This window comes from Centruroides vittatus, unplaced genomic scaffold (assembly GCF_030686945.1).
Source record: "Centruroides vittatus isolate TY-2023 unplaced genomic scaffold, ASM3068694v2 contig_549, whole genome shotgun sequence".
NCBI lineage: Eukaryota > Metazoa > Arthropoda > Arachnida > Scorpiones > Buthidae > Centruroides > Centruroides vittatus.
The window spans coordinates 6,349,003-6,364,221 of NW_027122325.1; the positions used below are offsets into that span (position 1 = coordinate 6,349,003).

Sequence of the window (15,219 nt, forward strand, 5' to 3'; positions counted from 1 at the left end):
AAAAAAAAAAAAAAAAAAAAAAAACACTGTCACGTCACTACGTTTTTTTATACATTAAATTCTTTATTCATATTCTAGATATATATACAAAATTAAAATATTATTTAAAGATTAAAATCTAATATTAACATGTTTATAAAGGTTGACGATAATAATATATAAATTACAAAAATAAAATGAAGGACAAGGTCACTCGGTGTCTATTTGGCAACAATGTCAAAACCGGTAGAAATTCAAAATGGCCGCAGATAGGTTTAAATTTATGATGAGGTTTTTAAATTCGAAGTTATACAATGAAATTCGAAGTAGAAGATGCTGTCACGCGGCTAGTTTACGGTATACAGAATTAAAATATTTATAAGGACAGTTAATAGTTCGGAAAATGTTTTAATTGGAGTGTATGAATTATTTCAGGTTACCAATTCAGAGAGAATCGAAGAAATATGTATTAAACAACCATTGTGATTTTCAAATTAGACCTGTCCGAAAATTTTTTAATCCATTATCTAGCAAACGAAAAGAATACTCAGAAAGGAGGATTTTAGGGTATAAATTCATTAAATGGTTTACTATTCGTTAAAAGTTGGTTTATGCATATGCATAAAGTGTCATTTTAAAGTTTCAAGGTTATTTATGAAATAATGGACATTATTAAGTTATATTCAACACCAAAACAAGAGACAGATTACTGTTTTTAGTCGATAGACAATCATTAAGAATATATCCTGATGATAGTTTATAAATAGATTAAAAACGTTAGATTCTTAGTATTTGTTTTTGTTCTGGTGTTAAACTTAAATGCACAAAGAAGTGGTTTAAACATAAAGCTATACCATATATAGTCTCGATTGTATCCAAATATATATAAATTTTTAATCCTATAATTTGTTCTAACATTGGCTTTTATAAACATGTACTTTATATTAAACATATGTTAACTATTTATTTAATAGTTTGTATATTATAGCAGAATTTAAGTTTAACAGTATTTTCTGAGGAAATTTTATTATTATAAACTAAAAAATGTAACTTAATCATTTTAGAAAGATGTGGGATCTAGTCTTGACTGCTGTCTGTAATGTCGAAGTTTTGGTATCCAATAGCAATGGGAAGCTTATGTTACGTATTTGAATTTTAGACTGCCTGTAATAGCCTAAGATACTAACATTCAATATGTTTTCCTGTGCTATGACTTTGAATATGCCATGTAAGTCTAAGTGTCCTTGGACACTGGTATCCAAGGGTTACCAAATGGATACCATTTGATATCCTGTTACTCGCAGAAATTATTAAGACTGGACGCTATGATCTCTGCTCAAATATTACATTTTGAGATATATTCAAAACAAATACAATAAGATTATATAAAACTTTCGAGGGATTAAATGATATAAACTTCTCAAGTAAGAAAGCATTTCAAAAATTTATGATAAATTTATTATTTGAAGGCAAAGTTGGAGTAAGTACTATATGTTAAATCTGCAATTATTACAGTTTTTAAAATTAATCATTAAGTATAAATTGCATGCTCTACTGCTTATTATATAACTAAAATATACATAGTAAATATTCATCAGCAAATTCTTTTGGATGTTTTGTAAATGGCAATTTTTTTAACATAGTTGCATAATACTGTGTATCATATATTTGCTTGCCACAGTTGCATTGATAGCTATGAAAAGTATTTTATCAATTTATAAATAGATATACAGTATAGTAGAGTCCCACTAGTCCAAACTAATTGGGAGTGAGCCCTGTTTGGATTATCAAGATTTTTGGATTAGCCAAATAATTGAAATAATGCAAAAGCAAGCAGTAAAATAGGTCTGGTTTATATAGATCCAACATCATCAATGATGTCAGCGCCCCACCCTGGACGAGGGTGAAACTGAAACAAAATTGGCAGTAGAGTTTGGAGTGGGCAAGGCCACAATAACTGACTGGGAAAAAAAATCGTGCAAAGATCAAGCAGTTTGTGCCCCCAGAAAAATCAGCTAAAAATTGACAAACAGCAAGGCCTTTAATGTTTGACAAGCTTGATGAAGTCTTATTCACGTGGTTCATTCAGGAAATAGAAAGGGGAACCCCTAAACGGTCCTCTTGTTAGAGAAAATTTCCTATTCAGCAACTGAAACATGTTTGGAATAGATGGACATTCAGACTAGCAGGACTCTACTGTATATTAAATACCATATATCTTGGCAGATAAGATGAGGTATAAATTTTCATCAAAGTTTTATAGTTTTAGCATCTATCTGTTCTATAAGACGACCCCCAAACTATCAACGGCCTATGAATTTAGTTTAGATTGGCGATCATCATCTGGATAATAATACTGAATAGCATATACGGAATTACGTCCTATTTGTAATTTTTTGAAAGAACAACAAATTTTATATTCTTGCATCTGGCAGCACTGCCTTGCAATTGTTGCAAACGTTCACACTGATTTGGGCATTCGGGTAATGACCTTGACTATCACAAAAACATCGTATGGCCTATTCTATTTTGTGGACATACTCTACTCTCTACTAGTAAATAATTATGGTTTTCCATTTTACTATAATGGTTTTAATTTATATAAATTTCAATCTGAGTTTTTTGTATCTGTCCTATAAGACGACCCTGGATTTTCGGGGCCTTTTTTTTTATGATTCAACTATCATCTTATCTGCTGATATATACGGTATGTTTAAAACATACTTTTTAAATTATTTAAGTACAATTATTTTATGAGAGAAACAATTTTAAACATGGTTTATTAATTGCAATTATTTGAAAATTATTATATTTTGAATTAATACAGTAAACTGTCTAAATAACAAATTTCAGAGGACCAAATTTTGCACAGTTTATTATTTGGAGTGTTCTTTACTTAGAGAGCTTCATTAGAGAGAAAGAGCGCATATGACTGCATCTGTAGTGTTCTGTCAATGTCTATAGGGCTGATTTGCTGTTATAGTGTCTACATATGGTATATATAAAAATAACAAAATACATAGCAACAACTGAATAATAGTGTACAATAATGGAAATTATGATTTACAATGGTTTAATTCATTCTTATAATTACACAAAATTCTCTTACTATCTAAAATGTTAGGTAAACGTGTTTATTCTTTTAGCAAAATAATCTTTTGTTGACTGTGTCATAAATTTTAGTAGATCTTTAATAATGGCAAATTCAGATTGTTCAAACAGTCTCATATGCATGTTGGCATTTTCTGAAGTTAAAAAGAAAAAAGTGCTTGCAGAGTGTTCAATGCTTCCGTGACTTCATTAAGAAATTCCATGCAGTGCTACTAGTAGTATTGATTTACACATAGACGGAAAAGGCAATGGGAAGTGGAAGATGGCAAGAGCCACGTGATTGTGGTGGTGCAGCTAACATCAAATTGTCTTTATCATTTCCAAAGTGAAAATGTGGAAAATGGCATAAATAATTGCAATAATTTGACTAATATGATGCATTGTGCTGTTCACTACTTAGGTGTTTGATGATAATTCCCAAAAAAGTTTGTTACACAGAGAGAAAAATATTTTGACCTTATAGGATGTGTGTTGGGATCATCCCTCAAGTTTGGTAGTTAAAGCATCTTTACAATGGCGAGTTTGTCATTAGAGAGTTTACTTTATTATAATTTTTTAAAGAATTTGGAAAAAATTTTAGTCATAGTAATTGAACATAATATAATTAATTTATAAAGAATTAGTTTCTATTGATTTTGCAGTGACAATAAAATGTGAAAATAGCAATTATTGGCATTAAAAGAACTAGTCAGTAAAACTGATAATCATTTTTACACCAGAAAATATTATCTTGTTTTTTTGTTAGTAGATTATAAATTACTAAAGCATTAAACTTTATGCAGTATTTATTTAGTAAATTATATATATACTTTTTTAAAAGAATAGTTGTAATAATATTATTTTTCTTTTTAATTAATAGAATTATAGTAATTTTCTTTTGTATAAAAATTGTATTTTGTCTAAATTCCAATTTTAAGTTTTATTATTTAGATATAGTATGGAGCAAATGTTTGATGTTGTAGCTGGTGTAGAACATTACAATAAATTTGTTCCTTGGTGTGTTAGCTCTGTGGTCAAAAAACGACGACCTGACTATATAAAGGCTGACTTAGAAATAGGGTTTTCACCATTACTGGAACGTTATACATCATCAGTAACACTTATAAAGCCACATTTGGTAAAGGTATGGATCATAAGTAAATATTTTAAATATTAATTTTAAAAAATTTATAATAGGTATTAAAAATTTTAAAGATTATCATCATTCTGATAAATTAACTTAGCTACCTGAATGACATCTCATATCTATACTGTGACTTTAATTTTATCATTTTAAATTGGGTACATTCCAGTATGCAACAAACAGCACATTGGTTAACTGCGATGTACAAAAATGTGTGCCAATATTCATCGATGAGTTCATTAGTGCAGCAACTGATGTGCATCGCACTATCGGGTTGTGTATATGGTGAACTCCAATGAAGCAATATGGTTGCCCCCATAGTTATATTTAGCAACTTTATAAAAAAATCATAAAAATTGAATAAGATGGTTAGCATATATTATTTAATCCCATACATTGCAATTAAATATAAGATTATTTGACAATGATTTAAACATTTTTTAATATATTTAATTGAAACATATAGGATGAGGCTAGTAGTAAGTAAAAGACTACTTGAAAATGGAGTATGAAATGATGTCATTTTTTTTATAGAGAAGTTCTTTTAGGCTTCATCATAGCAACAGTACCAGGTAATGAAAATATTTCATTATCATCATCATTTTACTATTCATCTGTATTAATCCAAAGTTATTTTGACAAAATACGTCTGCAAATACCAATATAGTACTGTTTGCTTCCGCCATCTTGTTAGGTGGTCAGATGTTACAGTTAAAGTTTGTTAAACTGTTCACTGATGCATTGGTTGTGGCTGAGACTGATGCATACTGGAATGTATCCATTATCAATACATATAGTGAAGCAGTTTTCCATCTTACAATGAAATATGCTTTTGATATGTTTAATTAATTGATCTTGGTCATCATAACAAAATACACAAAATTTTTTAATGAGATCCAATTAGAAAACTGAAAAACATGGTCATAGTTACACTTGCTTTAAAATGTCTGGTTTTTCACATACAAGTTTGTTTTGATCAAATTTTACATTGTTTTTATCTTACTAATTAATTGTATTATTAGAAACAAAATTATAAAAGTTAGGTATTGCTAAGTTTTGAAAGTACAGTGTCATTGTAAATTTTGACAGGCAATCTGTACAGATGGACGGCTTTTTAACCATCTAGAAACAATTTGGCATTTCAGTCCAGGCATACCAAATAATTCAAAGACATGTACTTTAGATTTTCAGGTAATTTTTGTATTTTATAATTGTTTTTCATGTGTGGATATAAATGTTAATTTTATAAAAATAATAATTGAACAAATAAAAAGCATTCTTATATTCTTGTATAATTTTTATACTAAATATTAATACTTTAATGTACTAAATATTAATACTTTAAAATATTATTCATTTTTATAATTAGAGAAAATAGATTAAACATATGATATTTAAATTAAATGTATATAATTCTTCAAATCTATTCTATTCATTTAAATCCATATTAAAAATATTTGCAGAACATTTTTTATTATTGAAGATGTTTTATATATTATTTCATGTATGCAGAATAGATATATAGTAGTTCTCTTATCTACAGGAAAATGTTCTAAGATCCCTCAATGGATGCCTGAAATTGTGGATAATACCAAAATCTATATACAGGGGGTGCAAAAGTAGGTATACAGTTGAGAATCTGAGAAATACAAATATTTGGTGTTCATTATTATTATCTTTTGTTAGTTTGTATTCCTTATTTGTGATTTAATTTGTACATAAAAATAAATGTTTTTTCTTCCTATTTTCTCCTTGTATGTTTTTTCCATAACTGTATACCTACTTTTTCACCCCACTGTCTACTATATTTTTTTCTCATACATGAATACTTATGATAAAGTTTAATTCATAAACTAGGCACAGTAAGAGATTAACAACACTAATAATAAAATAGAGCAATTTTACCAATGTAATAAAAGTTATGTGAATGTGATCTCAGTATAAAAGTTTTTTTCTATCTTTATTTAGTTCAGAACTTTTACTTTTTCACTTAAAAGAAACATTTTGACATATTTAAATTGCCTGCATCCTTACTATTTGAGCCATTATTAATTAAATAAAATAAGGGTTACTTGAACACAAGCATTACAATGCTATGAGAATCGACCTGAAAATCAAAATGGCTATTAAGTGACAAATATTATTTACAGCTTGGATGTGCTGAACAAAGGGAAAATTCATGTCCCTTTGTATGAAATGAGAGTTTTATTCTTCTGTTATTTGGAAGAAAAAATAATTGTTTTAATGTTTAAGAATTTGCTTATAAATAATTTTTGTTTCTGTAATACAAACAACACCTTAATGCTGAGAACCTTTAAATTTAATGATAAACAAACGTTTTCAGCTCATTCCATGAGCCATCTTCAGGTTACAACATTCGAATACTATGTCGAATAAGCAGTTCAAATTGAAATAAATAGAACTCACGCGCATTGCTAAACTACGCAAAACAAAAAATAATATAAATAACATAGAAAACAAAATAAAATAAAATAACATATGCCCATGGTACATGTATACATTGTAAAAAATCCATAACTCTCTAGGCAATCATTTTTTGCCTAGTTAATGCTTTCCTGTGACTTTTCTAATTAGAAACTTCCATGCTGACGGTAAAATCGTCGCATCCTTGTAATTTAAGCATTTTTTGGTTAAGCTGGACCTATAAATTTCACATTTTTCGGTTGCAGCCGCCAGTGTCGGTGAACGTATCGGTGTTATAATCCTGGCCTCATCCCATTTAACCACGGATCCTTCAGCCTGCGCCATTTTTGCCAACGTTGTTGTGCATTTACCCTTCGCCACATCTGTGTTCCTTAATCCTTTTACCTAGGCTTCTCATCGTGACCCCGATGTATTCTTTATCAATCCTTAATTGGTCGTTGCTGTACGGAATTGAGTACACTCCTGGTTGCTCATTCGGTTTAATTCTATCTTTGTCGTTCCTTAATAATTTATAAATCGAGGGAGCTCTTTTGTACACAATAGTGCTGTTCCTGTGCCCGCTATACTCTCCATAACCGAGGATAGACGTTTATTATACGTGAATTTCGTGATACCGTTTGTTCGATCTCGTTTTTTCTTGCTTTCTTTAGGATTCTTGTAAGCAGCAATCAAACGCTCAACCGTTCCTGGACCAAATCCCAACATCCTAGCCACTTGCCTAATTCTATCCAGCTCCCGCATCGTATCCATTATGTTAGAGCAATACTGATACGCTCTTCTAATTAAAGCTCTAAACACTGATAGCTTATAAGTAATAGGATCATTCGATGTTGACAGTATATATAGAGGGTTGTGTGTAGGTTTGATATAAACTTTCGTGTCTATTGATCCGTTCTTAAATGCAATACCAATGTCCAAAAAATGCAATTTGTCGCTACTGACTTGCTCCAAGTTTAGCTTCAGGCCATGATCGTTGGAATTCATGGCACTTAAGAATTGTTGCATTCTTGTGTGGTTCCTCCATATAACAAGCACATCGTCAACATACCTTTTGTACATGATTACGTCCTCCTTGAAGTTGATAAGAGTGATGCGCTTCCATTTTTCTTACCACCAACTCGCACAGCAAACCAGACATTGGGCTGCCCATCGGGACACCCTTTAACTGTTTATAGACTTTACCCTCGAAAACAAAAAACGACTCAACGCATAACAGACTTGCCATCATCTCTAGGTCCTTACGGTATGCTACCGCAGTTAGATGTAAGCCATATAACACTTCCATTAGTGCATCAAAACATGAAGATGGTTTGATTGACGGATACATGCTCTCGAAGTCCATTACCGACCTAACCTCGTTATCCATTAACGCCAATTCCTGCAGATCCTTTACAACATTCATCGGGTTCTTTGTAACAAAATGGTGATCCCCAATCATTGGTATTGCATTTAAGAACGGATCAATAGACACGAAAGTTTATATCAAACCTACACACAACCCTCTATATATACTGTCAACATCGAATGATCCTATTACTTATAAGCTATCAGTGTTTAGAGCTTTAATTAGAAGAGTGTATCAGTATTGCTCTAACATAATGGATACGATGCGGGAGCTGGATAGAATTAGGCAAGTGGCTAGGATGTTGGGATTTGGTCCAGGAACGGTTGAGCGTTTGATTGCTGCTTACAAGAATCCTAAAGAAAGCAAGAAAAAACGAGATCGAACAAACGGTATCACGAAATTCACGTATAATAAACGTCTATCCTCGGTTATGGAGAGTATAGCGGGCACAGGAACAGCACTATTGTGTACAAAAGAGCTCCCTCGATTTATAAATTATTAAGGAACGACAAAGATAGAATTAAACCGAATGAGCAACCAGGAGTGTACTCAATTCCGTACAGCAACGACCAATTAAGGATTGATAAAGAATACATCGGGGTCACGATGAGAAGCCTAGGTAAAAGGATTAAGGAACACAGATGTGGCGAAGGGTAAATGCACAACAACGTTGGCAAAAATGGCGCAGGCTGAAGGATCCGTGGTTAAATGGGATGAGGCCAGGATTATAACACCGATACGTTCACCGACACTGGCGGCTGCAACCGAAAAATGTGAAATTTATAGGTCCAGCTTAACCAAAAAATGCTTAAATTACAAGGATGCGACGATTTTACCGTCAGCATGGAAGTTTCTAATTAGAAAAGTCACAGGAAAGCATTAACTAGGCAAAAAATGATTGCCTAGAGAGTTATGGATTTTTTACAATGTATACATGTACCATGGGCATATGTTATTTTATTTTATTTTGTTTTCTATGTTATTTATATTATTTTTTGTTTTGCGTAGTTTAGCAATGCGCGTGAGTTCTATTTATTTCAATTTGAACTGCTTATTCGACATAGTATTCGAATGTTGTAACCTGAAGATGGCTCATGGAATGAGCTGAAAACGTTTGTTTATCATTAAATTTAAAGGTTCTCAGCATTAAGGTGTTGTTTGTATTACAGTTTAATAGAGTCTGAGTGAAAGTAGAATAATTTTTGTTTCATAAACAACTATAGAATTACAGCAAGAAAGTAGTAGTAATTATTTTAAAGAAAGTTATTAATTTATTACTAGAATTTTCCTTTTAATATCATTTGATTATGGTTGGTTATGGGTAAGTGAAACTATAGATAAAGGGAATCTATTGTAGTTTGTTATACTTATTTAAAGAGTACACTGATGTGCAAAACTTAAGCAAACATAACTCTGCAAGAAATCATCTGGGAAACATAAAATTCAGAATACAGAGACAGTATTTTGTACTTAAAGGATGAAGAAAGCATACTAGTGCAAAAATGAATAGAACACATACAGTATGGAATCAAAGCCTTCTTATTGTAATCTTGCATTACGTGTACTTACTGCACACGATCTACCTGTGATGTCTTCTTCCTGAATACGAATCACCTTTCTATTGAGTTGGGAGGTTATTTTAATGCTTGCAACAAGCCCTTTTCTACAATTTCATTGCTGTCTGCTTAAAAATTACATTGTTGCTTAAGTTTTGTACACCAGTGTATATTAAAAATTTTATCTGCATTCATGGAGTAGTAATAAATTAATAACTTTCTTAAAAATTACTACTACTACTACTACTTGCTGTTATTTTATACAGTTCTTTATGAAAAAATTAAAAATTGTTTATAAACAAATTCTTAAACATTAAAATGATTAATTCTCTTCCAAATAACAGAAGAATAAAACTCTCATTTCATACAGACAAAATTCCCTCATAGAATCTTAAAAAAATTCAAAAACATCTTAAAAATCAATTAAACAAAAATACTTTTATTTCATTTCTCTCATATCACTGAACCCTTTAGTCACAGTCATCACATTTACTGAGAATGAAAGCAAAAACATTTAATTTTCATTAACATTTTCAAAACTAAAATGAGAAATTAGATGTTCTATGCATTTAATATAAATTTTTTTAACATATTCTTGAAAAAATACATATATATTTAAAATTGCTATGATATGCAAAAGCTTGCTAATATTTACTCTTTCTTCCACAAGAATAATATTGTCTCATATTTAATTGTGACATTTTATTTCTTCACTCCACGAAAAACCTTCATAATCCAGTGATATGTGTTTCTACAACAGCTAACGTTTTCAACCCCGTCGGGGTCTTCTTCAGGCACCGCTCATAAGAAATTTCAAATACCAGTGAATGGAACAAAAAACCGAAGCAAATTCTATTCCATATTTGGAATCATGGAACTGGAAGATAAGATGGAACATTATGCTCGTGTTGGAATGTTGTTTACGCATGCGTACTATTACATTTGCCGATCTTTGAATATAAATTGAATTAAATCAATGTGAAGTTATTTGTGGGTGTGCATTTCCCTCATAACAATACTTCCAGGCGTGCGAGATGTTAATTGCATTCTTGTAGTTGATGCATGTGTTCTGCAAACCTGCCTTATATATCTCTAGAGTCTCCAATGTTCTAAGTTGGTCCGTATGGTGTGACATTCTGATTATACGAGCATTTTGGAGGTCGGCTGTGATTCCCGGTTGCGTGGCATAAGTTGCCAGTGTGGTAGATTGTTTATTGTTGGCAATGTCGTACCTGTGCTCCCGGAGGCGCTGATGGAGAGAGCGTTTGGTCGAACCCACATAGACCAAACTTCTATTAAATCTGTCATCCCAAAGGGGAACCGCATATATACCAGTGCGTGTTCATGTCCAAACTGTCCTTCCCATTTCGAAGTAAGCTGTATATCAACCTTGGCCTCCTATAAGCTATTTTATTTTGAGTGATGGATGAGATTTCTCTGTATATCGCATCCAGATGGTGGTTGTACTCTACTATTTTTCTTACATTATTATCAACGGATCCTACCCCAGCGTTTAGGTTGTTATGTGTAAATACTCGTAACAACCTAAACGCCGGGGTAGGATCCGTTGATGATAATGTAAGAAAAATAGTAGAGTACAACCACCATCTGGATGCGATATACAGAGAAATCTCATCCATCACCCAAAATAAAATAGCTTATAGGAGGCCAAGGTCGATATACAGCTTACTTCGAAATGGGAAGGACAGTTTGGACATGAAACACGCACTGGGTATATATGCGGTTCCCCTTTGGGATGACAGATTTAATAGAAGTTTGGTCTATGTGGGTTCGACCAAACGCTCTCTCCATCAGCGCCTCCGGGAGCACAGGTACGACATTGCCAACAATAAACAATCTACCACACTGGCAACTTATGCCACGCAACCGGGAATCACAGCCGACCTCCAAAATGCTCGTATAATCAGAATGTCACACCATACGGACCAACTTAGAACATTGGAGACTCTAGAGATATATAAGGCAGGTTTGCAGAACACATGCATCAACTACAAGAATGCAATTAACATCTCGCACGCCTGGAAGTATTGTTATGAGGGAAATGCACACCCACAAATAACTTCACATTGATTTAATTCAATTTATATTCAAAGATCGGCAAATGTAATAGTACGCATGCGTAAACAACATTCCAACACGAGCATAATGTTCCATCTTATCTTCCAGTTCCATGATTCCAAATATGGAATAGAATTTGCTTCGGTTTTTTGTTCCATTCACTGGTATTTGAAATTTCTTATGAGCGGTGCCTGAAGAAGACCCCGACGGGGTTGAAAACGTTAGCTGTTGTAGAAACACATATCACTGGATTATGAAGGTTTTTCGTGGTGGGAAGAATTATAATTCATCCAGTATATAGTAAGAAGTATATTTGTGACATTTTATGATGTCTAAAATACAAGTTTGTTAAAGGAAAAATTCATTTATTAAAAATTTGTCATTATATTTAGAATTTTGAAAACAGCATTGCTTTTTTTTCCGAAGATGTATTTACAATAACAAAAATTTATGAGTTAGGCTATGTTTATTGTGACACAGCAAAGCACTGACAAAAGCCGCACAGCAAGCAAAGAAGAGAGAGGAAAGCAGATTTTTTGGTGTCCTTTGTAAATACTGCTAAATGTACAGATAAATGTTAATTTGTTATTATGTAATAGTAGCCTGAAACAAAGGAATAATTACTATTAGTAATTACAAATACAATACTGCACAGAATTTCAGCAATAAAGAGCATGAAGAAATCAAACTTGTTTGTTATTACTGCTCTCTTTTGAAGCTTTAAGCTTAGCTTGAGCTAGTCCATATCACTATATACATAGCCTTATTTTGTAAGAAATATTAAGCATTATCCTGTTTTTGGAAAAAGTTTTATAGAGGTGTTTTGGTTTCAGTATAAATGTTCTAGAACATGTGAATTGAATTGCTAGATTATGAGAGAAAAGCTTATCTTCACATGAGATACACCGGTGTATTTATAATGGATGACTGCACATTACTTTAAACATAATGCTTTTGGAGAATAAACAATATTCTTTTTAGTTTTTATGATTTGTTGTTTTTTGTTCTTGAGATTAAGGCTGATTGTAACCTCTTTGGTTATTCATGTGATCTCCAGCAGATAGCATTTAAAAATTTAATGCTTTTTCTATGGGAAAATCCTTTTCCAAAAATTCTTAAAATTGGAATTAGATAGAACCAAACAGTTTTTTTGTGTTAGAATCCTATTCTAACACAAAAAAATCCCATCTGCTAGAAACTATATGCATAAACAAAGATATATGTATTTTAATCATTTACTTGACCTGTTCCATTCTATTAACATAAATTATTATGTTAAATTTCTACTATGTTCTATTAAATGCATTTTAGAATGTATTTAAACTCCAATTATAGGATTACACAGATAATAAAAATTTTATAAACTAGAATTGTGTTTATTTCTTTCTGAAAATAATTTATAGGATTTAAAATCTTGGGTGATATTTTTTTTATTTGTATTTAATTTTCTGAATAAACCAGTGTTGTATTATATATTTTATTTTCCAGAACTTTTTAACTCTTCTGAAATTTAACAAAAATTTTTAACTATTAAAAAATTATTTTAAGTCATAGGGTACACTATGTATTCCTTAATCAGTAACTTGATACATTTGCGGAAACTTCATCTAAATGTTGGAAACATTGTATTTTGAAAATTCTTACATTTTTTTATGTTAAAAATGCATTCATACATCTATTCTATATTTTATTATTAGAGAACTGTTGCATATTATTACTCATTATTATTACACTATACAATTATTATTGTATTACTAAATAATTTTGGCATCATTTTATACTAAGATAAATATATCAGTCAGCTTCTGTAAAGGAAAGTTGGGATCTGTACATAATTCCATTTGCACAATAGATATATTTTAAAATTTTAAATAATAATAAAATGTAATTTTTCTTTTCTAGGTTTCATTTGAATTCAGATCATTGCTGCATTCACAATTATCAACTGTATTCTTTGATGAAGTGGTACGTCAAATGGTTAATGCCTTCTTGCAAAGAGCAGAACGTCTGTATGGAAAACAGTCAATTAAGAATCAGCGTCCAACAGTGCTTTCCAATGTTTCGTAACATTTATAGACATTAATTAATAAATTTGTAAATACATAGTTTCTTTAAGATTAAATAATTAGGCAGTCATGATATACAATATCCATGCATTTTATTGCATTACTGTTTGTTGAAGATGCTTCTGCATCAGATATCATATAACATGATACTAAAATTTAACAGGATTCTGGCTATTTCATGCAGTCTTTTAGTATTATGCATGAAATTCTAAAGTATGAAACACTTCAGTTTTTATTTTAGTTTTTCAAATGCCAGATTTGTACTTTATAATTTAATTTTAATTTATTATTTTTTATTAAGTAATCATTATAAATGAATAGGTTTTTTACTAAAAACAATATACAAAAACTGTCTTACACACACATTTCTTTTCTGAACGTATGATCAAACTTTTGTATGAAATATATTTACTTCTGCAGTCCTTGTTCCTAATCATCCCCCACTCAATTAAACATATATATTCCTTTTTATATAATTGTTTTTATCATCAAAAATTACAGTCGTAGACAAGGTATTAAGAATAGTAAACTGGTTATTGCATGGTATATTTAAGCATTCTATGTAAACATTTATAACTTTGATATTAACTATATTTATTTGGATAGAATATATTAATAGACATTATATTTATTGTTTCAAATTATTGAAATTTATTTCTATATCTAGACAACAATTCCCGTAGAAATTTTAAAATTTCAGTCTATTATATTTGTTATACATAATTCAGAATCAATAATTTATTTTGTGAATTTGCATGTTTGTATCAGTAATGTACAATATCTAAAATTTTTAATATCATTGAAACAGATTAACTTTAGAATATTTTTAATAAAATTCTATATGTATAAATTTCCAAATATAAGAATTTTTTAAACTGTAAATATAAATAATAATGTAAAATTGTAAATTTATTTTTTGTAAATAATTACATAAAAAATAGTAAAACACGTGTTTTGATTTGCTTGTTTTCCTGATATTTTTGAATGAATGTTAAGAGAAAATTAGAAATTTTATTCAATGTAATAAAATAATATTTATATTTGAAGTTTTTCTCTCAATTTTTAATACAAAGATATACATTAAAAAGCAAATCTGGAAAACTATTTCATTTTCTATTAGGAATAAAATTAAAGGTTAACAATTTTTTTGCAAACTAAAAATGAACAGTTCATTTTTTAGTGAAATTAAATCATAAGAACGTAAAATTCTATTAATATTGAAATACATTTCAAAATTCTGCATAATGTTGTTCTAATAATCTTTTAAACTTGTAAATCTTAAAATTTACAGTGTAGTTTTTAGTTTCTAAGCTTTCAAATGTTAAATTTTGAATGCAAATATTTCAGAATAAAAATGTTTCATTGAATATTTCATTTTTCAACAGATAGAATTCAATTGCCACAAGGCCAAGCTGCTAAGGCAGTGGTGCTTAACAGTGTTCCACAGAAGAAAAGATTTGAAAGCTTTTATTCAAATTTATTTTCATTGCTATATTCATAGACAATTCCATGTTT

At 30.3% G+C, this 15,219-nt stretch overlaps 1 protein-coding gene across 1 annotated transcript; it reads left to right on the forward strand.

Annotated features, from left to right (window-relative positions):
• Positions 1-209: 209 nt before the first annotated feature.
• On the forward strand, positions 210-14,388 carry LOC136978657 (coenzyme Q-binding protein COQ10 homolog A, mitochondrial). The gene is made up of 5 exons (XM_067274397.1): positions 210-336; positions 415-546; positions 4,021-4,213; positions 5,303-5,404; positions 13,541-14,388. The coding sequence occupies exons 1-5, from the start codon at positions 239-241 to the stop codon at positions 13,703-13,705; spliced, it is 690 nt and encodes a 229-aa protein (XP_067130498.1). The 5' UTR covers positions 210-238; the 3' UTR covers positions 13,706-14,388.
• Positions 14,389-15,219: the final 831 nt, after the last annotated feature.

Bases quoted from the DNA above. Each gene is read 5' to 3' on its own strand.
- LOC136978657 (XM_067274397.1), top strand. From the start codon at position 239: ATGGCCGCAGATAGGTTTAAATTTATGATGAGGTTTTTAAATTCGAAG. The intron at 337-414 runs GTATACAGAATT...GAATTATTTCAG, and splicing joins TGTCACGCGGCTAGTTTACG to GTTACCAATTCAGAGAGAAT. The intron at 4,214-5,302 runs GTATGGATCATA...AAATTTTGACAG, and splicing joins TAAAGCCACATTTGGTAAAG to GCAATCTGTACAGATGGACG.